Genomic DNA, 27,742 nt, shown 5'->3' with positions numbered 1-27,742 from the left:
CATCTGCAGTGAACTGAACCACTAGGGAAGGCAAAAATATTTTCTGTTCTATTGTCAGATCATGCCACTTCCCCTCACCTTACTTTGTTGTTCAGTTGCTCAGTCGTGTCAGACTTTTTGTGACCCTATGGACTGCAGCACACTAGGCTTCCCAGTCCTTCACTATCTCCCAGAGTTTGCTCAAACTCATCTCCATTAAGTCAATGATGCCATCCAACCATCTCATCTTCCATCACCCCTTTCTCCTCCTGCCCTCAATCTTTCCTAGCATCAGGGTCTTTCCATTCTACTTAGCCACACCATTTCTTTCTAGCCTTAATCCCTCCTCTAAAAGAAAACTTCTTTTTAGCCTTTAAAACAAAATATCACCTTTAAGATGCTATAGACCTTAACAGAAGCATTCTCCTTATTGCAATAATATTCATTTGCCTATTGCAATAGCCCTTATCCCTCCATTGAGATAATCCTTTTGTAAAAGTCTTTTAAGTTCTGATTTGTTATTTTATTTGATAAGCTTATGCTATAAAGCAATTATTGGTCTGTCCGTCCCACTGCAACATAAACTGACCAAGTGTAACACCTCTTTCTTTATACTGAATCTCTATGAGTAAGTAAGCTATCTAGTTTGTAACTGGCATTCAAATATCAGTTGACTATTAAATCACTAAGAACAGACACTTATACACTGTCATATTGGTCTCCAAGCTTGCTGTGGCAATGTCAATCTGTTCTTATAACTTAATTCTTACTTGCCTGTAGTAACATACTAATTTTTCTACCTTTTGGATTTTTATTTTTCAGTCTGTTTTCCTGTTTGCTCTTTTTCTATAACTATTTAAATATAGTATTATTTTAGGTTTGCTTCTTTTTTCACTTCTGTTTGCTAAGTTTCTTTGAATGAGCACCTTCCTTGCTATATCTTACTATTTCACATATGCTGATTATCCTATACATCTCCTAGCAAGAATTATCTCTGAGATAATTCTTGGAATTATCTAATTCCAATGGAACTTCTAGTTCCATTTGTCTCCTTACATGTCAAAAACTGAAATAATTCTTTCCCCTATTTGAAAACACCCACAATCTATACTTCACACCACATTACAGATAGTCATTAAAATTATTTTCCACCTTGTCAACCAAATAAACTCACATTCTTCTTTCTCTCTTCTCATTTCCATCTACTAAATCACTTAATTTTATCAAAAACATCTCTCTTCAATCTTTTCCCTATAATCTATACATACTACCAATTTATTAAATCAGCTCTTATATACTAGGGTCCGAACTATAGATTTTCCTCTAATTTCCCTACATTCAATTTCCCTCCACTCCCAAATTACAGAATATAGGACTTTTTTTTCTAAAATAAAAATCAGGTCATCTAAAATCCTTAAATATTTCCCCCAAATCTTACAATATACTGTGCTATATTTGTAGTATTACACGTAACTCCCTTTGCTCTATTAATCCTATTTTTGATTCCAGCATTCTTTGTCATGCCCAAGCATGTCTTCTAAACCCCAAGAACACTAAATCACTTGTCGTCACTTAACTGTACTTAGCATCACCTCTGTGCCTTTGCCATGCTTTTTACTCTACCTCAACATTCCACAATTGCCAACACCTCTACCTACTTATTTAAAAAAAAAAAAAAAAACTCATCTGAAGTATAAATATTTTTGATTTTGCTTTTCTCCCATGACAATAGGTATGAAATTCAAAAATTTAAAGAAAATATATGTAGATCTTTCACAGATTTTGTCCCATATTCAGAACTATATTTTTTCTCATTATTTCTTGGATTACTGCTGCTGTTATTCAGTTGCTAAATCATGTACAACTCTGCAACTCGGGACTGCAGCAGCATGTTAGGCTCCCCAGTACTCCATTATCTCCTGGAGTTTGTTAAGATTCATGTTTATTGAGCCTGTGATGATATCTAACAGTTTTATCTTCTGCCACCCCCTTCTTTTTTTCCTTTAATCTTTCCCAGCATCAGGGCCTTTTCTAATGAATCAGCTCTTCACATTAGGTGGCCAAAAGTTTGGAACTTCAGCTCCAGCACCAATCCTTCCAATGAATAGTCAAGGTGGATTTTCTTTAGGATTGACTGATTTGATCTCCTTGAAGTTCAAGGGACTCTCAAGAGTCTTCTCCAGCACCACACATCAATATTCTTTGCCACTCAGCCTAAATTTAATGTCCAAATCTCACACCCATACACGACTAAGGGATTTGATTCTATGGATCTTTGTCAGCAAAGGGATGACTCTGCTTTTTTAATAACACTGTCTAGGTTCGTTATGTCTCTCCTTCCAAGGAGCAAGCATGTTTTAAATTCATGGCTACAGTCACCATTTGCAGTGATTTTGGAGCCCAAGAAAATAAAATCTTTCACTGCTTCCACTTTTTCCCCATCTATTTGCCATGAAGTGATGGGACCGGATGCCATAATCTTAGTTTATTGAACGTTGAATTTCAAGCCAGTTTTTTCACTCTTCTCTTTCACATTCATCACCAGGTCCTTTAGTTCCTCTTCACTTTATGCCATTAGAGTGGTTATCATCTGTATATCTAAAGTTGTTAGTATTTCTCCCACTGATCTTGATTCCAGTTTGTGATTTATCCAGCTTGGCAATTCATATGATGCATTCTGCATACAAGTTAAATAAGCAGAGTGACAATATACAGCCTTGTGGCACTCCTCTCCCAATTTTGAACCAGTCAGTTGTTCATGTCCAGTTCTAACTGCTGCTTGTTGACTGGTTTCTCATGAAATAGGTAAGGTGGTCTGGTATTCATTCCCATCTCTTTGATTAGTGCTTCTCCTTAATTTTCTTTATTTTCTCTACTCTAATTCCTATTCATGTATAGTAGGTATTCTAGAGCTCACCTCGATGTTTTACATTTTTTTCTCATCATTTTCAGTTATTTTTTCTCAATTTGGTGAAGCCATGCTGTCAAAGGTTAGCTTTCTCATACTGAGGTTTTTTAATAGCTTGTCAACTACTTCAGTTATGTGGCTGAGCCTAAGCTCCTTTCTGAAACTCCTGTCTGCCCTATCACAGACAAGTCCTTCCACAAACTATAATAGTTTGCTATTATAACCCTGCTTGTATGAGGGCCTCTCCATGAAATGTATCCTCTGATTTCTAGCAAGATATCCCAACTGTTATTTAGTCTACTATCAACTGTGACAAATAGGGGGATTTGCAGAATTTCCTCTAATTCCTGTCATTTTGTTTTACATGTCAGGAAGAATAACTCAAAGTCAGGCTGACCCATTCATTCCCTACCTTTAATTCAATCATATCTTCATTATATCAAAAATTCTTCATTATGTATAAAAGTACATCTATGATACAATCTATTATTTAATTCTTATCCTTTACTGGCTTCTAGTAAAGATATGATTTCCTCCAATCTTCATGGAGTTTTTTGTTCATTGCATTTGAGCTCATGGTATGTGTGTATGTACATGTGTGTTTAGAATAACAAAGTATGCCACCTCAAATGTGCTCCATATACTGATTATTGAGTCATAGGCATTTGAAAAACAGCAAATGCAGAGAGAGGCACTCTCTGAACTTTATCTATCTAAAAACAGATTCCCCCAAAGGCATTCAATTGTCATATTTTATCAACCAGGAAAGGAGTCTCATCACAAGAAAGGAGATTAAGTGATTAGAAGGGGAGAAAATTAGAAGACATCACAACCAAATGAATTTTGTCACAAATTCCCATCTATTCTCCTAGAGACTCATTCGTCTTTCTTAAAAATAATTTACTGTCTCATAAGAGGCCTATACCCTCTATTTAGATGGTATTAAGAATGAATTCCCATCTCAAGGTGATACTCAGTTCTCCCTGAGCATCTTCTCAGTACTCATGAGATACAAATGTTAATAAGCTTCTGTTTGTTTTTCTCTTGTTAACCTTATATTACAGGGTCTCAGCCAGGAGCTCAGAAGGGTAGAGGGAAAATTGTTTTTCCTCCTCTCGTTTGAAAGTGAGGAAGAATAATACAGGAAATAATTTAGATGGCTAGGTTTAAGTGGTCCTGGTCAGACTCTGCAGTTCTCACCAGCAGAGAACCATCAAGCTCACATTGCAGTTTACAGCAGAGTCTTGCTTCCCTCCAAGGTATGGATAATCCCTCTCTTTTAAGCAATAAAGAGAATCATCAGCTGTGGGCGGGATAGGAGTCTCTGCCAAAAGACAAGGAACCCCTAGACAATAGTCAAGATTTATGATGTCCTAAAACAATTACACTGTAAAATGCCAATAAAGATATCACCTACTGTATACTAGAGAGAATTTTACTCAATGCTCTGTGGTGACCTAAATGGGAAGAAAATCCAAGGAAGAGGGTACATATGTATATGTGTAGTTGATTCACTTTGAGGTACAGCAGAAACTACCACAACATTATAAAGCAACTGCACTCCAAAAAAAAAAAAAAAGACATCACTGCAAACTTGTACAAATGCCATAAACCATTTGATAGCTGAGGACAAATGGATGTATCTTCTAAGGGAAGCTAATGCATATTTCCTCTACTACATGAGTAATGACTCTAAAGAAAAACTGCCTAGGTTTAAATTCCATTTCTACCACTTGCTAACTATGCAATCTAGGGTAAGTAACCCATCTGTCCCCTATTAATCATCTGTAAAATAGATAAAATGTCATTGGGGTTTTGTGAGAAAATATTTGTAAAGCACATAGAACAGTGCTAAAATATTTCAAGCATCCAAATAAGGTCATCTGTCAACAGCTTAAGGACTTCTGTATACCTTATCCTATTTGATACTTAACAAATTAGTACAAGAATTTACTAAGCAATTTATTTAAACATAACAAAATTAAGAAATTAACTGTAAACTAATATTTTCAACCCAATAAAATGAATTAAAGAATTATAGTAAAAGCTTGCCAAAGGATGATACACATTTATAGAAAGTATTATCAACAATCAAAAAACAGATGATAAAATAATGAAATATCTGTACTCCCCCACTTCCATTGTAATCTTGGAATGAAAAAAATGGCTACTGCAAATCCTTGCATAAAGCATAACAAGGCATTTCCAAGAAAGGTAAGAATTTTGTAAACATGATTCATATGGAAGATAGTACTCTGTGTTCTAACATGAAGCGTAGCTTAAAAAACAAATTTTCAAACTACATTCTTTTCAGATTGTATATAATTACACAAAGAGATTCCCAATTAATCTGATATTCTAAATACACCTGTACTTATTTTTTCTTCCTTTTCCCCATTTTTATTTCTTTCATATGTATCTATTCCCTATATTTTTTTAAAATTCTGTTTGTAATTTTTTCCATCAGAATTTACTGATTTGACACATTTGTCTCAGCATAACTGAAAAATGTAAATCATGCTACTCCCAGAAGTATTTATTTCACATAGAATAAACACATGCAGTATTCACCTTTTTATTCCATCTGTAATATATTCAATTTAACATTCACATGAAATGGTGAGTATCTATGAAACGCCCCACAAGGCTAGAAAGATTTTATATTATTTTAAATCAACATTTCTTAGGATCACTGGTAAACACTTTGGGAACAAACTTTAGACAACAGACCAATTAAAAATTTTCACCTGAATTGAGTAACATTAAAAAACAAACAAAAAATTTAGAACCATAATAATAAAACACTAAAATTTTTAGGACAGATGAAAGTACAAGAACAAAAAACTTAACACAAATTTCCACCACTTGAAGTACCTATTATCATTTTTCCCCCCATCCCCTCCCCCTCTCCCACAGAGTCCAAAAGACTGTTCTATACATTTATGTCTCTTTTGCTGTCTCACATATAGGGTTATCGTTACTACTTTTCTAAATTCCATGTATGTGTATATATATATATATATATATATATATATATATATGTTAGTATATTGTACTGATGTTTTTCTTTCTGGCTTACTTCACTCTGTATAATAGGCTCCAGCTTCATCCAGCTCATCAGAACTGATTCAAATGTATTCTTTTTAATGGCTGAGTAATACTCCATTGTGTATACGTAACACAGCTTTCTTATCCATTCATTTGCTGATGGATATCTGGGTTGCTTCCATGTCCTGGCTATGATAAACAGTGCTGCGATGAACATTGGGGTACACGTCTCTTTCAATTCTTGTTTCCTCGGTGTGTATGCCCAGCAGTGGGACTGTGGTGTGTATGCCCAGCAGTGGGATTGCTGGGTCGTATGGCAGTTCTATTTTCAGTTTTTTAAGGAATCTCCACACTGTTCTCCATAGTGGCTGTACTAGTTTGCATTCCCACCAACAGTGTAAGAGGGTTCCCTTTTTTCCACACTCTCTCCAGCATTCATTGTTTGTAGACTTTTGGATAGCAGCCATTGTGCCTGGCATGAAAAGGTACCTCATTGTGGTTTTGATTTGCATTTCTCTGATAATGAGCGTTGTTGAGCATTTTCTCATGTGCTTGTTAGCCATCTGTATGTCTTCTTTGGAGAAATGTCTGTTTAGTTCTTTGGCCTATTTTTTGATTGGGTCGTTTATTTTTCTGGAAGGAGTTGCTTGTATATTTTTGAAACTAATTCTTTGTCAGTTGTTTCATTTGCTATTATTTTCTCCCATTCTGAAGGCTGTCTTTTCTCCTTGCTTAGAGTTTCCTTCGTTGTGCAAAAGCTTTTAAGTTTATTTAGGTCCTATTTGTTTATTTTTTCTTTTATTTCCATTACTCTGGGAGCTGGGTCATAGAGGATTCTGCTTCGATTTATGTCAGAGAGTGTTTTGCCTATGTTTTCCTCTAGGAGTTCTATAGTTTCTGGTCTTATGTTTAGATGTTTAATCTATTTTGAATTTATTTTTTGTACAGTGTTAGAAATGGTTCTAGCTTCATTCTTTTACAAGTAGTTGACCAGTTTTCCCAGCACCACTTCTTAAAGAGATTGTCTTTTCTCCATTGTATATTCTTGCCTCCTTTGTCAAAGATAAGGTGTCCATAGGTGCGTGGATTTATCTCTGGGCTTTCTTTTTTGTCCCATTGATCTATATTTCTGTCTTTGTGCCAGTACCATACTGTCTTGATGACTGTGGCTTTGTAGTAGAGCCTGAAGTCAGGCAGGTTGATTCCTCCAGTTCCATTCTTCTTTCTCAAGATTTCTTTGGCTAATCAAGGTCTTTTGTATTTCCTTACAAATTGTGAAATTATTTGTTCTAGTTGTGTGAAAAATACCATTGGTAGCTTGATAGGGATTTCATTGAATCTATATATTGCTTTGGGTAGTATACTCATTTTCACTATATTGATTCTTCCAATCCAAGAACACGGTATATTTCTCCATCTATTAGTGTCCTCTTTGATTTCTTTCACCAGTGTTTTATAGTTTTCTATATCTAGGTCTTTTGTTTCTTAAGGTAGATATATTCCTAAGTATTTTATTTTTATTCTTTTTGTTGCAATGGTGAATGGAATTGTTACTAATTTCTCTATTTTCTCATTATTAGTGTATAGGAATGCAAGGGATTTCTGTGTGTTTGACTTTATATCCTGCAACTTTACTATATTCATTGATTAGCTCTAGTAATTTTCCGGTGGAGTCTTTAGGGTTTTCTATGTAGAGGATCATGTTATCTGCACACAGTAAGAGTTTTACTTCTTCTTTTCCAATTTGGATTCATTTCTTTTTCTGCTCTGATTGCTGTGGCAAAAACTTCCAAAACTATGTTGAATAGTAGTGGTGAGACTGGGCACCTTTGTCGTGTTCCTGACTTTAGGGGAAATGCTTTCAATTTTTCACCATTTAGGATAATGTTTGCTGTGGGTTTGTCATATATAGCTTTTATTATGTTGAGGTATGTTCCTTCTATTCCTGCTTTCTGGAGAGTTTTTATCATAAATGGATGTTGAATATTGTCAAAGGCTTTCTCTGCATCTATTGAGATAATCATATGGCTTTTATTTTTCAATTCGATTTCTTTCACCAGTGTTTTATAGTTTTCTTTAGGTAGATACATTCCTAAGTATTTTATTCTTTTCGCTGCAATGGTGACTGGAATTGTTTCCTTATTTTCTCTGTTTTCTCATTGTTAGTATATAGGAATGTAAGGGATTTCTGTGTGTTAATTTTATATCTTGCAACTTTACTATATTCATTGATTAGCTCTAGTAATTTTCTGGTGGAGTCTTTTGGGTTTTCTAAGTAGAGGATCATGTCACCTGCAAACAGTAAGAGTTTTACTTCTTCTTTTCCAATATGGATTTTTAAATTTCTTTTTCTGCTCTGATTGCTGTGGCCAAAACTTCCAAAACTATGTTGAATAGTAGTGGTGAAAGTGGGCACCCTTGTCCTGTTCCTGACTTTAGGGGAAATGCTTTCAATTTTTCACCATTGAGGATAATGTCTGCTGTGGGTTTGTCATATATAGCTTTTGTTATGTTGAGGTATGTTCCTTCTATTCCTGCTTTCTGGAGGGTTTTTATCATAAATGGATGTTGGATTTTGTCAAAGGCTTTCTCTGAATCTATTGAGATAATCATTTTGTTTTTATCTTCCAATTTGTTAATGTGGTGTATTACATTGATTGATTTGCAGATTTTGAAGAATCCTTGCATCCCTGAGATAAAGCCCAATGGGTCATGATGTATGATCTTTTTAATATGGTGTTGGATTCTATTTGCTAGAATTTTGTTAAGGATTTTTGCATCTATGTTCATCAGTGATACTGGCCTCTAGTTTTCTTTTTTTGTGGCATATTTGTCAGGTTTTGGTATTAGGGTGATGGTGGCCTCATAGAATGAGTTTGGACATTTACCTTTCTCTGCAATTTTCTGGAAGAGTTTGAGTAGGATAGGTGTTAGCACCTCTAAATTTTTGGTAGAATTCAGCTGTGAAGCCGTCTTGTCCTGGGCTTTTGTTTGCTGGAAGATTTCTGATTACAGTTTCAATTTCTATGCTTGTGATGGGTCTGTTAAGATTTACTATTCCTTCCTGGTCCAGTTTTGGAAAGTTGTACTTTTCTAAGAATTTGTCCATTTCTTCCAAGTTGTCCATTTTATTGGCATATAATTGCTGATAGTAATCTCTTATGATTCTTTTATTTCTGTGTTGTCTTTTGTGATCTCTCCATTTTCATTTCTAATTTTATTGATTTTTCTCCCTTTGTTTCTTGATGAGTCTGGCTAATGGTTTGTCAACTTTATTTATCTTCTCAAAGAACCAGCTTTTAGCTTTGTTGATTTTTGCTATGCTCTCTTTTGTTTCTTTTGCATTTAGCTTACTCCTTGGAAGGAACGTTATGATCAACTTACAAATCATATTAAAAAGCAGAGATATTGTCAAGAAAGGCCCATCTAATAAAGGCTATGGTCTTTGCAGTGGTCATGTATGGATGTGAGAGTTGGACTATAAAGAAAGCTGAGTGCTGAAGAATTGATGCTTTTGAACTGTGGTGTTGGAGAAGACTCTTGAGAGCCCCTTGGACTGCAAGGAGATCCAACCAGTCCCTCATAAGGGAGATCAGTCCTGAATATTCATTGGAAGGACTGATGCTGAAGCTGAAACTCCAATACTTTGGCCACTGATGAGAAGAGCAGACTCATTTGAAAAGACCCTGATGCTGGGAACGATTGAGGATAGGAGGACAAGGGGATGACAGAGGATGGGATGGTTGAATGGCATCACCGACTCAATGAACATGGGTTTGGGTGAACTCTGGCAGTTGGTGAAGGACAGGGGGGCCTGGCGTGCTGTGGTTCATGGGGTCACAAAGAGTTGGACATGGCTAAGTGAATGAACTGAACCGAACTGAATTTTTAAGATTTCTTTCCTTCTACTAACCCTGAGGTTCTTCATTTCTTCCTTTTCTAGTTGCTTTCATTGTAAAGCTATGTTATTTAGCTGACTTTTTTCTCATTTCTTGAGGTAAGCCTGTAGTGCTATGAACCTTCCCCTTAGCACTGCTTTTACACTGTCCCACAGGTTTTGGGGTGTTGTGTTTTCATTTTCATTCGTTTCTATGCATACTTTTATTTCTTTTTTGATTTTTCTGTGATTTGTTGGTTATTCAGCAGCATGTTGTTCAGCCTCCATACGTTGGAATTTTTAACTGTTTTTCTTATATAATTGACATCTAATCTTACTGCATTGTGGTCAGAGAAGATGCTTGGAGTGATTTCACATTTTTTGAATTTACCAAGGCTAGATTTATACCCAGGATGTGATCTATCCTGGAGAAGTTTCCGTGCGCGCTTGAGGAAAAGGTGAAATTCATTGTTTTGGGGTGATATGTCCTATAGATATCAATTAGGTCTAACTGGTCTATTGTGTCATTTAAAGTTTGTGTTTCCTTGTTAATTTTCTGTTTAGTTGATCTATCCATAAGGGTGAGTGGGGTATTAACGTCTCCCACTATTATTGTGTTATTGTTAATTTCCCGTTTCAAACTTGTTAGCATTTGCCTTACATATTGTGGTGCTCCTATGTTGGGTGCATATATATTTATAATTGTTATATCTTCTTCTTGGATTGATCCTTTGATCATTATGTAGTGTCCTTCTTTGTCTCTTTTCACAGCCTTTATTTTAAAGTTTATTTTATCTGTATGAGTATTGCTACTCCTGCTTTCTTTTGCTATTTGCATGGAATAACTTTTTCCAGCCCTCACTTTCAGTCTGTATATGTCCCTTGTTTTGAGGTGGGTCTCTTGCAGACAACATATATAGGGGTCTTGTTTTTGTATCCATTCAGGCAGTCTTTGTCTTTTGGTTGGGGCAGTCAACCCATTTACGTTTAAGGTAATTATTGATAAGTATGATCCCATTGCCACTTACTTTGTTGTTTTGGGTTCGAGTTTATACACCCTTTTTGTGTTTCCTGTCTAGATAAGATCCTTTAGCATTTGTTGGAGAGCTGGTTTGGTGGTGCTGAATTCTATCCACTTTTGCTTGTCTGTAAAGCTTTTGATTTCTCCTTCATATTTGAATGAGATCCTTGCTGGGTACAGTAATCTGGGTTGTAGGTTTTTCTCTTTCATCACTTTAAGTATGTCCTGCCATTCCCTTCTGACCTGAAGAGTTTCTATTGAAAGATCAGCTGTTATCCTTATTGGAATCCCCTTGTGTGTTATCTGTTGTTTTTCCCTTGCTGCTTTTACTATTTGTTCTTTGTTAATTTGATTACTATGTGCCTTGGGGTGTTTTACCTTGGGTTTATCCTGTTTGGGACTCTCTGGGTTTCTTGGACTTGGGTGACTATTTCCTTCCCCATTTTAGGGAAGTTTTCAACTATTATCTCCTCAAGTATTTTCTCATGGTCTTTCTTTTTGTCTTCTTCTTCTGGGATTCCTACAATTCGAATGTTTGGACATTTCACATTGTCCCAGAGATCTCTGAGGTTGTCCTCATTTCTTTAATTTTTTCTTTTTTCCTCTCTGCTTCATTTATTTCTACCATTCTATCTTCTACCTCATTTATCCTATCATCTGCCTCCATTATTCTACTGTTGGTTCCCTCCAGAGTGTCTTTGATCTCATTTATTGCATTATTCATTATATACTGACTCTTTTTTATTTCTTCTAGGTCCTTGTTAAACATTTCTTGCATCTTCTCAATTCTTGTCTCCAGGCTATTTATCTGTAACTCCATTTTGTTTTTAAGATTTTGGATCATTTTCACTATCATTGTTCTGAATTCTTTTTCAGGTAGATTCCCTATCTCTTCCTCTTTTGTTTGATTTGGTGAGCATTTATCCTGTTTCTTTACCTGCTGAGTATTTCTCTGCCTCTTCATCTTGTTTATATTGCTGTGTTTTGGGTGGCCTTCCCATATTCTGGCAGTTTGTGGTTCCTCTTTAATGTGGAGGTTCCTCACTGTGGGTGGTATTGGACGGGTGGCTTGTCAAGGTTTCCTGGTTAGGGAAGCTTGTGTTGGTCCTCTGGTGGGTGGAGCTGGATGTCTTCTGTCTTGAGTGCAATTAAGTGTCCAGTAGTGAGTTTTGAGATGTCAATGGGTTTGGTGTAACTTTGGGCAGCCAGTATATTGAAGCTCAGGGCTGTGTTCCTGTGTTGCTGGAGAATTTGCGTGGTATATCTTGTTCTGGAACTTGTTGGCTCTTGGGTCAGTGTAGGTATGGAGGCTTTTGGATGAGCTCTTATCGATTAATGTTCCTTGGAGTCAGGAGTTCTCTGGTGTTCTCAGGTTTTGAACTTAAGCCTCCTGCCTCTGGATTTCAGGCTTATTCTTACAGTAGCCTCAAGACTTCTCCATCTCCTTTTGAAGACAATGGGCTGCCTTTCTGGGTGCCTGATGTCCTCTGCCAGCATTCAGAAGTTGTTTTGTGGAATTTGCTCAGCGTTCAAATGTTCTTTTGATAAATTTGTGGGGGAGAAAGTGGTCTCCCCGTCCTAGTCCTCTGCCTTCTTAGGACCACCTCTATTGTCATTTTTAAAATTTCACTTCCAAATACTTTCCATGACCCTGAGCTTATCTTTTCATTCACTTAATAGGGTCTTTTACAGAGTATTTTTAAAAACTGATAAAGTTCACTTTACCATTTTTTCTTTTAAAGATTGTGCTTTTAGTATCAGGTCTGTCTTTGCCTCAGCCTAGATCCTAAAGATTTCCTTCAATTTTATTTCTTCTAAAAGTTTTTTTAGTTTTCAGTTTTACATTTAACTCCAAGATCCAATTTGAGGGGGTTTTTTGTTGTTGTTTTTGTTTTTAGTGTAAAACTTAAGGAAGTTCATTTCTTGTGTGTGTGTGTCTATGTGTATGTATGTCCAACTGTTCCAAGTAACATTTATTGAAAAAGCTATATTTTCTCCATCAAGTTCTGTTCATATTTTGTTAGATTTACATCTAAGTATTTCATTTTTGAGTGATTATAAATGACAATATGTATTTAATTTTGATGACCATGTACTCACTGTTAGTACAGAGAAATAGGATTGACTTTTGTTTACCTAGCACCCTGCAGCCCTGCTAAGCTCACTTTTTAGTTTTAAGATTTTTTTTTTTTTTTTGTAGATTCTGTGGCATTTTCCACATAGGTGATCATTTCATCTGCAAATAGTTTATTTCTTCTTTTCTCATCGGTATGTTTTATTTCCTTTTCTCACTTTATTGCACCACCTAGACTTACCAGCAGCATGTTGACAAGAGGAATAAGAACAGCCATCTGTTTTGTTCCCAGTCTTAGGAAGAAAACATTCTTGAGTCTTTTGATATGGGAGATTACATTAATTCATTTTCAAATATTGAACCAGCTGTGCATCCCTGAAACAAGTTCTACTTGCTCATGGTATATAATTCTTCTTACATATGCTAAATTATACTTGCTAAGGTTTTGTTAAAGATTTCTGTGTTTATATTCACTAGGGATATTTTTATCCCAGGGATAAAGCCCACCTCATCATGATGTATGATCTTTTCAATATATTAGTGAACTCACTCTGCTAACATTTTGTTGAGGGTTTTGCATCCATATTCATTGTGGATATTGATCTGTATTTTTCTTCCAGTATCCTCATATAGTCTCAGTTAAGTGTTCCTTTAGATTCTACTTCTTTTTGAAAAGTATGAGAAAAATTGGTATTAGTTTTCCTTAAATGTTTGGTAGAACTTACCAGTGAAGCCATCTGGTTTTAAACTTTTCTATGTTAGGAGACTTTTGATTACTGATTCAATCTCCTTGCTAATTAGTGCCTTAATTTTTTTTTTTTATTATTTCTTCATGATTTAGTCTTAGTAAGTTGTATGTTTCTGGAATGTATCCATTTCTAGGTTGTCTGTTGGCATACAGTTGCTTATAGCAGTCTCTCATAATCTTCTGTATTTGTGTGGTATCAACTGTGATATCTCCTCTTTCTTCCTAATCTTACTTCCTTGGATCCTCTCCCTCAAGTATAACAAAGAGTTTGTCTATTTTGTTTATCTTATCAAAAAAATAGATCTCTTTGTTTCATTTATCTTTTCTGTAGTCTTTTTAATCTCCATTCCATTTATTTCTGGTCTTTATTTCCTTCTTCCCACAAAATTTGGTTTAATTTGTTCTTTTCTTCTAGTTCCTTGGGGTATAAAGTTATATTGTTCATTTGAGTTCTTTTTTTAATGTAGGCATCTATCACTATAAACTGCCCTCTAAACAGCTTTTACTATATCCTATTAGTTAAGTTGTCATTCTATTTTCGTTTAAGACTTTTTTTTTAATTTTTCAATACATTGGTTGTTGTAAGTTTTTTAATCTCTACATAATTGTGAGTTTTCCTGTTTTCCCTTGTAATTGATTTATTGTTCTGTCACTCAGCTATGTCTGACTTTTCAACTCCATGGACTACAGCACACCAGGCTTCCCTGTCCTCCATATCTCCCAGAGTTTGCTCAAAGTCATGTCCATTGAGTCAGCGATGCCATCCAACCTCTCATCCTTTGTCATCCCCTTCTCCTCCTGTCCTCAATCTTTCCCAGCATCAAGGTCTTTTCCAAAGAGCTGGCTCTTTGCATCAGCTGGCCAAAGTATTGGAACTTCAACATCAGTCCTTCCAATGAGTATTCAGGGTTGATTTCCTTTAGTATTGACTGGTTTGATCTCCTTGTGATCCAAGGGACTCTCAAGAGTCTTCTTCAGCACCACAGTTTGAAAGCATCTATTCTTTGGCAACCTCTCAGACAACATTAAATGCACCAACATTTGCATTATAGGGGTCCCAGAAGGAGAAGAGAGAAAGGACCTGAGAAAATATTTGAAGAAGTATACCTGAAAACTTCCCTAAAAAATGGGAAAGGAAATAGTCAACCAAGTCCAGGAAGTGCAGAGAGTCCCACACAGGATAAACCCAAGGAGGAACACACTAAGATATAGTAATAAAATTGATGAAAATTGAAGATAAAGACAAAATGTCAAAAGAAACAGGGAAAAATGACAAGTAACATACAAGGGACTTCCATAATGTTTTCAGTTGATTTATCAACAGAAACTCTACAAATCAGAGGAGAAGGTCAGGATATTTAAAGTGATGAAAGGAAAGAACCTACAACTAAGAATACTCTACCCAGCAAGACTCTTCCTTGGATTTAATGGAGAAATCAAAAGCTTTCCAAACAGGCAAAAGTTAAGAGATTCAGCACCACCAAACAAGCTTTACAACAAAAGCTAAAAGAACTTCTCTAAACAAGAAACACAAGATAAGGAAAAGACTTACAAAAAATAAACCCAAAACAATTTAGAAAATGGTAATACGATCATATATATTGATAATCACCTTAAATGTAAGTGGATTAAATGCATCAACCCAAAGACATAGACTGGCTGGGCAGGTGAAAACATGTGTATGTATGCATTTCCACTTACCAATCACTCCAATAGACCCCCTAAATAGTATGCAATTATTTTATATTGTTAGGTTAATCATGTTTCCATTATGGCTTGCAAATGTAATTATCTTTTATTTTCTATCTGGCTATTAATAAAACTGATAAATATAATTTATTATTGTTATTATATAACTATTATTTGCTTAATACCATTGTATCATGATTGATAAACAGAAAATAATAGAATTCTATATCACTAAATCTACCATTTAATACAAATCCTGTAATCACTTTTTAAAATCCAGATGCATACCAGAATTATCGTGGAATTTTTTGAAAAATACAAATGCCCAGGTATTGATATTTTTCTCAAAAGTTCCAGATGTGTTTCTAATGAGCAGCCATGTTTAAAAACAACTTTAGTATATGATGATCTTTTACTTAAAAAAAAGGAAAAGAAAAGAAAATACTGTGGATTCCAGATACAGAATCCTTTGGCATTTAGGTTACTGAGTATAAGAATTAAGTTGTTAGATTAATTCTCATTTAGTATTTTAATACAGACAGGGGATGCTCGATCTAACTACTTTATTTTTAGAATTATAACTGACATGATTTAAAAGAATTTTTTTTTTTATTTTTTATAATTCAGTAAATCTCGGAATGTGATTTTAGAATCCTTGGGAGGCCCCAAGACCATTCAAGAACCCATGAGGGCCTTCTTTTTCTAATTACATATCTGTATGAGGCCATATTTTCTTTATTTACTTCAGTCAAAACAACATATCACAATAGTTTGAATGCAGAAGTAGATATGAGAAAATATCTGTTTTATTAACACAGATATTGAAGAGATGTACAAAAATGTAAAATAATGTCATTCTTCTAATTATTTTTATTTAGGAAAGTATATTTTTTCATAAAATGTGTTTATGTTGATATAAAATGGGTTTGTTATTTCAAATGACTTAAAAGTGTATATATTTGAAAATTCTTTTAATTTTTAATACATTAATATCTATGTATATAATCTGTATAAACAAAAACTTTCTGGGATCCTCAATAACAGGCCCAGTAATTGGGCCCTATTATATTTTCTTAGTAATTATTTTTCATCCCATGTGGTCTATCAGCTCCCAGTAAGGAAATATTTTATTCTACATTCATCTTTGTATATGTATTTCCTTATACTGTCTAGCGTGCTGTAGAAAGATGTTTAATAAATGTTTTTTGAATTAAAAATAAATAAATAAAATGTTTAGAGAAACAAATTTACAGAGACAGAAATAGACAAATGGTTACCTAAGACCAAGGTAATAGTGGGGGTTAATTGCAAATGGGAAGAAGGAGAATTTTGGGAGTGGTGGAAATCTCTAACACTGGATTGTGACAACAGTTATACAGTTATATATAAATGCAAATTTACCAAAATTATGGACTCATACATGTAAAATGGGTAAATTTTATAGCATGTAAGCTATACGTTCTTAAAGCTATTAAACATAATGGAGACCCCTCAAAATGTTAAATACTTGTTTCTCCACAATTTGATAATCCCATGATCAGTAATTTTTAACAGCAGGTACATAAGCTTTTATAAATTTTGTTAAGACATTAGTATGATAATATATTCACTAGTTTCTGATATTTCATGTAAGTGATAAAAATACTGATTTATATAACTTAGGTAATAGAAATTAGAAGTTAAGGTTTTACTTCATTTATTTAAAATTAAACTCAAATGAAGCCAACTACCTTTTTCAAAGCAGAGCAGAAATTAAAGAGAAGTCGGTGGTTATATGTTTTGAATCTTTCAGGAAGATGCCAGTTTTGAATTATTTCTTCATCAGAAATCACATGATGATCCAATGCTTTGAGAGTCCATATACTGTTGACAAGAACATGTCTATATCCTTTTTTAAGGCTTACTGGACAATCAAACATAGTGAGGGCAATAAGGCTCGGACAGGCAGATAACATACATAAGTTCTTTAACTTTGCAAACCCATTGTCATGTAGATAGAGAAGTTTTAGGTTCTTCAATCCACTCCAAAATTTGGTATCTGGTAGACTCTTTATCTGAAGCAATAATAGTAATACCTTAAATACAAATACCAATTATCCCTGAATTATATGGAAAAAAGGAAAAACATTAAACATCTTCTATAATTCAATATTCAATTCAAATAGCAAATTTCTCATTAGTAAACAAAAATGGAATTTCTAATTATCCAAAGGATGACTGGGGTAAACTAAAATACATTAGGTACCTGTAATTACTAGTGTAATTAAACAAATGAACATATAATCCATTCAATAAAAATTCCTTTGTAATAAGTAGACTTTTTAATCTTTTCTAAAATATTTTCCTTATACAAAAAACGTAAGGAGTCAAATGTAAGGAGTCAAATGTGCAATGTGGAGTATCAATGTGATACTCCACATTAACAAAAATGAAGGATAAAAATCATATAGTCATTTCAATAGATACAAGAAAGGTATTTGCCAAAATTCAACATCCATTTATAGTTAAAACTCTCAACAAAGAGTATAGAAGGAATGTACCTCCACATAATAAAGGCCATATATGACGAGCTTACAGCTAATATCATTCTCAATGGTAAAAAGATAAAATCTTTCCCTCTAACAGCAAGAATAAGACAAGGATGCCCAGTTTTACATTTTCATTCAACATGGCACTGGGAGCTAGAAGTCCTAGTTAAAGTAATTAGGCAAGAAGAAGAAACAAAGGCATCCAAATTGGAAAGGAAAAAGTAAAACTGTCACTTTTTGCAAATTAAACGACCTACATTCACATCTCAGAGATTTTGTGCATTTGGTTTCAGATTACTGCAATCTAGCAAATATTGCAATAAAGAAGGACTTTTTTTTTGGTTTCCCAGTGCACAATAAAATTGTTTACACTATATTACAGTCTATTAAGTGTGCAATAGCCATTATGTCTAGAAAAAAATCAAAGTATACATCTGATGCAAAATATACTTTATTGCTGCTGCTACTGCTAAGTCACTTTAGTCATGTCTGACTCTGTGCGACCCCATAGACGGCAGCCCACCAGGCTCCGCCGTCTCTGGGATTCTCCAGGCAAGAACACTGGAGTGGATTCCCATTTCCTTCTCCAATGCATGAAAGTGAAAAGTGAAAGTGAAGTCGCTCAGTTGTGTCCGACTCTTCACAACCCCATGGACTGCAGCCCACCAGGCTCCTCTGTCCATGGGATTTTCCAGGCAAGAGTACTGGAGTGGGTTGCCATTGCCTTCTCTGATACTTTATTGCTAGAAATTGCAAATCATCATCTGATAATGTAGGATTGCCACAAATCTTCAATTTGTAAAAAATGTAGTATTTGTGAAGTGCAGTAAAGTGATACCCACTAAAATACAGTATGCCTGTATACAGAAAACCCTAAATACTCCAGAAAATAACCATCAGAATAAACAAAATCAATTAACATTTCAGAATACAAAATCAATACACAAAGTTATGCTGTCTTTCTATGCCTGAGCTATTAAATATTGGAAAAGGAAATTAATAAAAGTCTCATTCATAATTACATCAAAATAGTAAAAATACTTAGAAATAAATTTAACCAATGAGGTGAAAGACATGCATATACACTGAAAATTATAAGACATATTGAAAAGTAATTGAAGAATACAAATAAACTGAAAGATATTCTGTCCTTGTGGGCTATAAGAATTAATGCTGTTATAACATTTATACTACCCAAAGCAACCTAGAGATTCAGCAGAAGCCATGCCAAAATTCCAGTGGCATTTTTAACATAAGTAGAACAAATAATCCTAATATTTGTACGAAACTAAAAAACACTCAAATAGTCAAAAACCTTGAGAAAGAATGAAGCTGGCACTTTCACACTTCCTGAATTCAAAGCATAATATAAAAAAAAAATTAAAAATTAAAAAAAGTAAAAAAAGCATAATATAAAGAAAGCTACAGTAAAAAAAAAAAAAAAGAAAAGAAACAGAATGGTACTGGCATTTAAAAAAAAAAAAAAAGTCAATGGAACAGAAACACAGCCCATGAATAAACCCACATATTTATTTACAAAACTGATTTACAGTAAAGATCAATTTATTTATTAAAATGGAGTCAAGAGCATACACTAGGAAAAGAGCATTTTCTTCAATAAATTGTGTTGGAAAAATGGGACATGCACATGTGAAAGAATGAAATTTGACCACTATCTTATGCTATACACAAAAGTAAACTCAACATGTATTAAAGACTTGAAGGCACAATCTGAAACCATAAAATTCCTAGAAGAAAACACTGGTGGTAAGCACCTTGGTATGGGTCTTGGCTACAGTTTTTTCAATTTGACACCAAAAGTAAAGGCAAAAAACTCAAAACTGAACACAGTGAAATGATGTCAAACTAAAAAGCTTCTGCACATAAAGGAAACCATCAATAAAAAGAAAAGGAACCTATTGAATGGGGGAAAATATTTGCAAATCACATCTGAGATGAGGCTAACATCAAAAACCTATAAAGAACTCATACAATAAGAAAAAAAAATCCAACTAAAAAATAGGCAGAGGATCTAAGACAGTGTTTTTTCCAAATAAGACATACCGGTGGCCAGCAGGTACATCAAAAGATACTCAGCATCACCAATCATCAGGGAAATGCATATTGAAACCACGGGACCATTCTCATGCCTGTGAGAATAGCTATTATCAAAAAGACAAAAAATAAAATGTTGGCAAGGATGTGGAGAACAGGGAACCCTGTGCAGTGTTTGGAGGACTGTAAACTGGTGTAGTCACTAGGTAAACAGCAGGGGTTCCTCAAAAAATTCAAAGTAAAGCTTCCATATGACCCAGCAATTCTATTTCTGGAAATTTATTACAAGGAAGTGAAAATACTAGCTCAAATAGACACATACACTCCCATGTTCACTGTAGTATTATTTATAATAGCCAAGACATGAAAGCAACCAAAATGTCTGTCTACTGCTGTCTATGGAAGAATAAGTAAATAAAATGTGACATACACATCCAGTGTAATATAATTGACTCACAAAAAAAGAATGAAATCACGCCATTTGAAACAACATGGTGCACTTTCAGGGCATTACACTAAATGAAATAAGAGAGAAAAACAAGTACCATGTGATCCCACTCAGGTGAAATCTGAAAAAACAAATTCTTACAGAGAACGTATCAGTGATTCAGAGGCAGAGGTGGTGGGGGAAATGTGAAGGTGCTAAAAAAGATACAAATTTTCAGTTATAAGATAAATGAGACCCAGTGATATATTCAATAATATTCAGCAGGGTGAGTATAGTTAATAATACAGGATTATATATTTGGAAGTTGTTAAGAAAATAGATAATAATGATAAAAGTTCTCATCATGAGGGAAAAATTTTAATTCTTTAGAGCAGGATGCTAACTTGACTTATTGTGATCATTTTGCAATATACACAAATGCTGAATCATTATGTTGTATACTTCAAATTAATCTAATGCTGTATATATAGTATATATTATTAAAAAAATTAAGTCAAAATTAAGTCAAGAAGTAGTCTTAATCAAGACTATGGATTTAAGAAGCAAAATAAACCAAATCACACACTGTTGGGTTTACATATTTTAAATTACAAATGTTTGATTATATTTAAAATGTTTATTAAATGGTTAATGTAAGTGTTTGCTTATATTTTTGTTTATTTTTTTTTTATTTAGTTCTGAATTGTTTATATTTCACACAAAAGACTACCTGGGAGAAATACTGTGTATCGATAACCTAAGAGCTTATTAGATATCAGCTTCATTTATATGCAAACAAGTGAAATGACTATTGCTTACCTGATTTCCATGGAGATCAAGTTTGATTAATTTCATACAACTCTGAAGTGGACGAATATCTGTAATAAAATTGTTTGAGAAGATGCATACTCTAAGAGAGATACAAGATTGAAGATTTTCCATAGATTTTAAATGAAGGCCACTGAACTTCACAAAAACAAAATCTTTTTGATCTTCTATTATATTTTCATTATAGTGACTCCATTCTCTGTGATTAGTTAGCTCTTCTATGATTGTTCCATGAAACATCTAAGAAAAATGAGAAATTTTGAAAGTTTTTCTCAAATAAATGTCTGAAAATAATATTTTCTAACAGTAAGAATAAAATGGGTAGAAAAATTAAAATTATTAAAAATATAATTTCCAGAAAATCTTCCATCTCAAAGCATTTTTGTGAGTTTATCTTAAATTTTTATTGGAGTATAGCTGATTTACAATGTTGTATTGCTTTCAGGTATACAGAAAACTGCATCAGTTATACAAATACATATGACCACCCATTTTTTTAAGATTCTTTTCCCATATAAGCCATTGCAGAGTACTGAGTAGAGCTCCCTGTGCAGGTTCTTAGTTATCTATTTTATATGAAGTAGTGTGTTTATATCAATCTGAATCTCCCAATTTATCCCTAGCCCCTCCTTATTCATTTTCTACAACATAAATGAAACTTGAGGACTTTATATTAAGTGAAATAAGTCAACAGAGAAAGACAAATACTCTATTATCTTGCTTAATGTAGAATCTAAAACAGTTGAACTTTATTCAAATAGAAATTAAATTGGTGGTTGCCAGTGGTAGCCAGGAGAAGGCGATGGCACCCCACTCCAATACTCTTGCCTGGAAAATCCCATGGACGGAGGAGCCCGGTGGGCTGCAGTCCATGGGGTCGCTAGGAGTCAGACACGACTGAGCAACTTCCCTTTCACTTTTCACTTTCATGCCTTGGAGAAGGAAATGGCAACCCACTCCAGTGTTCTTGCCTGGAGAATCCCAGGGACGGGGGAGCCTGGTGGGCTGCCGTCTATGGGATCACACAGAGTCGGACACGACTGAAGCAACTTAGCAGCAACAGCAGTGGTAGCCAAAATGGGGTGCAAGAAATGGGAAGATGTTAGACAAAGGGAACAAAACTCCAGTTATAAAACGAACAAGTTCGGGGGATACAATGTAGAACACCACAAGGGCGTGTTAGGTTGCTTCAGTCCTGTCTGACTCTTTGTGACCCTGTAGACTGTTCCCCCACAGGCTCCTGTGTCCACAGGGATTCTCCAGGCAAGAATACTGGAGTGGGTTGCCAGGCCCTCCTCTAGGGGTATCTTCCTGACCTAGGGATCAAACTCCTGTCTCATATGCCTCCTGCAATGGCAAGCAGGTTCTTTACCACCAGCACCACCTGGGGAGCCTACAACACCATGACTATAGTTAAAAATACTATATTGTACACTTAACAGTCACTTAGAGAGTAGGTTGGAGAAGGCAATGGCACCCCACTCCAGTACTCTTGCCTGGAAAATGCCATGGACAGAGGAGCCTGGTAGGCTGTAGTTCATGGGGTCGCTAAGAGTCGGACACAACTTCACTTTCACTTTTCACTTTCCTGCATTGGAGAAGGAAATGGCAACCCACTCCAGTGTTCTTGCCTGGAGAATCCAAGGGACGGGGAGCCTGGTGGGCTGCCATCTGTGGGATCGCACAGAGTCGGATACGACTGAAGTGACTTAGCAGCGGAGAGTAGGTGCTAAATGTCTTCACACACAATAAAAAAACAAACAAACAAAAAACCAGGTAATGAGGTGATAGATGTGTTAAGGAACCTTATCATGGTAATCATTTTGCAATGTATATGTGTATCAAATTATCACATTGTATATACTAAACTTGTACATTATATATCAATTATATCACAAAAAACCTGGAAGTAAAGATTCCTAATGTGTTTCTCTGATTTAGATTAAGATCTGTTAATTCTTTGAAATCCTTCAGTTTGAATTCTCTACAACCAATATCCAATGTCTTTTTTAAAAAGTGCACATTTTTTCATATATTTCCACTGTGTAATAAAGCAACCCCAAACCTACTGTGTTTTAAAAAAATTAACATTTATTCTTTCTTCGGTCTGTAGGATGACTTAGTCAAATGGCAGTTCATTTCCAAGTGATGTTGACCTGAGAGTCAATCTTGCGGGACTCATCCAAATACCTTCAAGGTGGCTAATTTACATACGTGAAACACTGGCAAGGACAGCAGGAAGGTAGGTTTTGCTAGGATGCTGGGATGTATGGGTCTCTCTCACCATACTATCCCAAGGCCTCTCTAACTATAGCAGTACTCATGATGTCATCTTCTCACATGTATATTCATCTCTGTCTGTTAATAAGGAAGCAAGGTTTCTATATGGTTGAATCAGGGCTCCAAAAAGTATAAACATAGAATATGTCAGGCCTTCTAAAGGTTAATGTCCGACTTGCACAGCTTTAACTCTTTGATGTTCTATTGCTCAGAGGAAGTTATTTTGATGGTTTGAACCAGCTTTAATATAGTTAAATAAAGACAAAAATAAAAGTTGTTCTGAGCTTGGTGACCTCGGGCAAGTTAAGTATCTTCTGTTCAATGTATATCAAAATTATGTGCCTCAATTTCCTCATCTACAAAATGTGGATAGTAACAGTATTTGATGGAAATAATTGTCATGAGGACTAAATGAGTCTGCATAAAGGCTTTAGAACAATGTCTGTCACATAGCAAGCACTATAAAATGAATATTACTTATAAAGCAAATATCTAGTTGAATTAACAATTCAAGATAGAATGCTTACAAAAAGTGAGGGTATTTCCAGTTTTCAGTCCATCATGTAAGGAGCTTGGAAGTTGTCACACCATCTTAGCAAGTAAAAGCAGGACAATTAACTGAAAAATCAACAATTTTTCTTAGATTCATCAAAGAAGGGAGGTCACAGGGAGAATCAATACCCCCAAAATCAGAGACAGGTAGGCAGATAAAGAGATTCAGAACCTACGGGAGCGGAAATTCACCAGCAAAGGTCTCTTGTGTTTCCAGCTTGTGTTTCTTCCAGTCCAGCTTTTCTCATGATGTACTCTGCATATAGGTTAAATAAGTAGGGTGACAATATACAGCCTTGACGTACTCCTTTTCCTATTTGGAATGAGTCTGTTGTTCCATGTCCAGTTCTAACTGTTGCTTCCTGACCTGCATACAAATTTCTCAAGAGGCAGATCAGGTGGTCTGGTATTCCCATCTCTGGAAGAATTTTCCACAGTTTATTGTGATCCACACAGTCAAAGTCTTTGGCATAGTCAATAAAGCAGAAATAGATGTTTTTCTGGAACTCTCTTGCTTTTTCCATGATCCAGCAGATGTTGGCAATTTGATCTCTGGTTCCTCTGCCTTTTCTAAATCCAGCTTCAACATCAGGAAGTTCACGGTTCACATATTGCTGAAGTCTGGCTTGGAGAATTTTGAGCATTACTTTACAGTGTGTGAGATGAGTGCAATTGTGCAGTAGTTTGAGCATTCTTTGGCATTGCCTTTCTTTGGGATTGGAATGAAAACGGACCTTTTCCAATCCTGTGGCCACTGCTGAGTTTTCCACATTTGCTGGCATATTGAGTGCAGCACTTTCACAGCATCATTTCTCAGGATTTGGAATAGCTCAACTGGAATTCCATCACCTCCACTAGTTTTGTTTGTAGTGATGCTTTCCAAGGCCCACTTGACTTCACATTCCAGGATGTCTTGCTCTAGGTCAGTGATCACACCATCATGTTTATCTGGGTCGTGAAGATCTTTTTTGTACAGTTCTTCTGTGTATTCTTGCCATTTCTTCTTAATATCTTCTGCTTCTATTAGGTCCATGCCATTTCTGTCCTTTATCGAGCCCATCTTTGCATGAAATGTTTCTTTGGTATCTCTGATTTTCTTTAAGAGATTCTCTAGACAACCTATTAGATATTTGCAAATCATATATCTGATGAGGGATTAACAGTCAATGTACATAATCATACAGCTCAACAGGAAAAAATAATTCCAATAAAAAATGAGTAGAAGATTTGAATAGATATTTTTCCAAAGAAGACATAGAGTTGGCTAACAAGTGTATGAAAAGATGCTCAACATCACCAATCACCAGGGAAATCCAAATCAAAACCAGAAAGTGGTATCACCTCACACCCATCAGAATTTTTATAATCACAAAGGAAATAACCAGGGTTGGCAAGGATGTGGAGAAAAGGGAATCCTTGTGCACTGTTTGTAGACATGTAAATTGCTACAATCACTCTGGAAAAGAGTAGGGAGTTTCCTTAAAAACACTAAAAATAGAAAAACCATATGATCTAGCAATTTTACCTCAAGGTACTTCTCTAGAGAAACAGAAACAGTAACTTGAAAATATATCTAGACCCCCCCTTTTTCACTGTAGCATTATTTACAAGAGTAAAGACATGGAAACAGCCTATGTGTCTTGTGATGAATGAATGGATAAAGAAGATGTGGGATGTATCTGTGTGTGGTACAATGGAATATTATTCAGCCATAAAAATGAATGAAATTTGTCATTTGTGAGAACAAGAAAGGAACTTGAAGCTATTATGGCAAGTGAAATAAGTCAGAGAAAGACAAATACTGTATGATCTTAGTTATACATGGAGTCTTGAAAAAAAAAGTAAAAATGAAAAACTGGCTCATAAATACAGAGAAGATTCGTGCTCCCATAGGTGGATAGTACAAGTCTTGCAAATAGGGTAAAGGGTTCAAAAGGTACTAATTTCCATTTATGAAATAAATAAGTCACAGAAGTAACATACAGCATGGTGATTATAGTTAATAATACTGTTTCACTTTGAAAGTTGTTAATAGAGTACGCCCTAAAAGTTTTCTCCAAAAGCAAAAATATTTTGAACGGTATGATGACAGATATTAACTGGACTTATTGTTGTGATAGTTTTTCAATATATACAAATATTAAATCATTGTTTTTATACCTGAAACTAACATAATGCTATATATCAACTGTACCTCAGTAGGTACTACAATTGATAGCTCCTACTCTACCAAGTTAAAACCCTATGTAACCAGTACTGCTAATTTTAAATACAAAAATTTAAGAAGTCTTCGGTTCCTTATAGACTTTAATAATTTTAAAATTATTTTGCTAAACATAACATACAAATGTGTAAATAAAGTTCAAACAATAATATTAGTAAGTTCAAATGGGTATAATATTAAGTTCAAATATGTTCAAAAGGCAAATTTAAGTATAGATATACAGTAGAGAAAGCATCTGGGTCTAGTTACAGTTTCAAAGAAGCTCTGTAATTAAAAAGTAATCAATATCAAATGAACTTATTTACAAAACAGAAACACATCAAAAGATACAAAAAACAAACTTACGGTTAACAAAGAGGAAAAGGGTGGGAGAGGGATAAATTGGGAGGTTGGGATTAACATATAAACATTACTCTAAAATAGATAATCAACAAGGACCTACTGTATAGCACATGGTACTATACTCAATATTTTCTACTAAACTATAAGGGGGGAATAGTGGAATAGTGGCAGATTTTATTTTCATGGGCTCCAAAATTACTTCAGACAGTAACTACAGCCATGAAATTAAAAAACAGCTTGCTCCTTGGAAGAAAACTTATGACAAACCTAGACAGCATATTAAAAAGCAGAGACATCACTTTGCCAACCAAGGTTCATATAGCTAGAGCTATGATTTTTCCAGTAGTCATGTACGAATGTGAGAGTTGGACCATAAAGAAGGTTGAGCACCAAAGAATTGATGCTTTCGAACTGTGGTGCTGGAGAAGACTCTTGAGAGTCCCTTGGACAGCAAGGAGATCAAACCAGTCAATCCTAAATGAAATCAGTCCTGAATATTAATTGGAAGGACTGATGCTGAAGCTGAAGCTCCAGTATTTTGGCCACATAGTGTGGAAAAGACTCTGATGCTGTAGACTATTGAGAGCAAGAGGAGAAGAGGGTGACAGAGGAAAAGATGTCGGGATAGTATCACCAACTCATGGACATGAGTTTGAGCAAACTCTGGTAGATGGTGAAGGACAGGGAAGCGTGGCATGCTGTAGTTCATGGGGTCACAAAAAGTGTGACATGATTTAGTGACTGAATGATAGCATCAACATAAGGGGGAAAAGAATCAAAAAAAGAATATATTTGAAACACTGTGCTACAGACCTGAAACTAACATACTATTGTAAATCAACTGCATTTCAATTAAAAAATACATATGGGTGTATGTATATATATAAAGATATCAGTACCACTGTCAGTAAGCTTTCACTAGTTTCTGTTGATTGCAATACTAACTTTTTAGTTATCATACATTATAAATTAAAAAATCACAACTTTTAAATCAGATAATTATAAAAACCATGTTTTTATACAATAAATATTATATCAATTATAAATTTAATTTTTCTGAAATTTTTCCATTTAAAAACTTGGTGGAAAATACACATAATGAAAGTATAAGTGGTTATGATTGATGAACACCTAAGTTAAAAGCTGAAAAGTAAAAAAAAAA

General features: G+C 34.8%; 1 protein-coding gene across 7 annotated transcripts in view; it reads right to left on the bottom strand.

Annotated features, from left to right (window-relative positions):
* Window positions 1–27,742, bottom strand: part of LRRIQ3 (leucine rich repeats and IQ motif containing 3) — a 207,349-nt gene that overhangs the window by 166,870 nt on the left and 12,737 nt on the right. For 2 of the 7 annotated variants that reach the window (XM_061411585.1, XM_061411587.1), the window contains 2 exons: window positions 21,174–21,422; window positions 17,075–17,419 (listed from right to left, as the gene is read on the bottom strand). In XM_061411585.1, coding sequence (XP_061267569.1) covers window positions 17,075–17,419; window positions 21,174–21,422 — 594 coding nt within the window. Of the gene's footprint in view, window positions 1–17,074; window positions 17,420–19,936; window positions 20,035–21,173; window positions 21,423–27,742 lie in introns of those variants that run through there. The other 5 variants (XM_061411586.1, XM_061411588.1, XM_061411591.1 and 2 more) reach the window with 4 other exon arrangements.

This window comes from Bos javanicus, chromosome 3 (genome assembly GCF_032452875.1).
Source record: "Bos javanicus breed banteng chromosome 3, ARS-OSU_banteng_1.0, whole genome shotgun sequence".
Lineage (NCBI taxonomy): Eukaryota > Metazoa > Chordata > Mammalia > Artiodactyla > Bovidae > Bos > Bos javanicus.
Note: the sequence above shows the minus strand (reverse complement) of the source record. Positions and strands in the feature narration are given on the sequence as shown.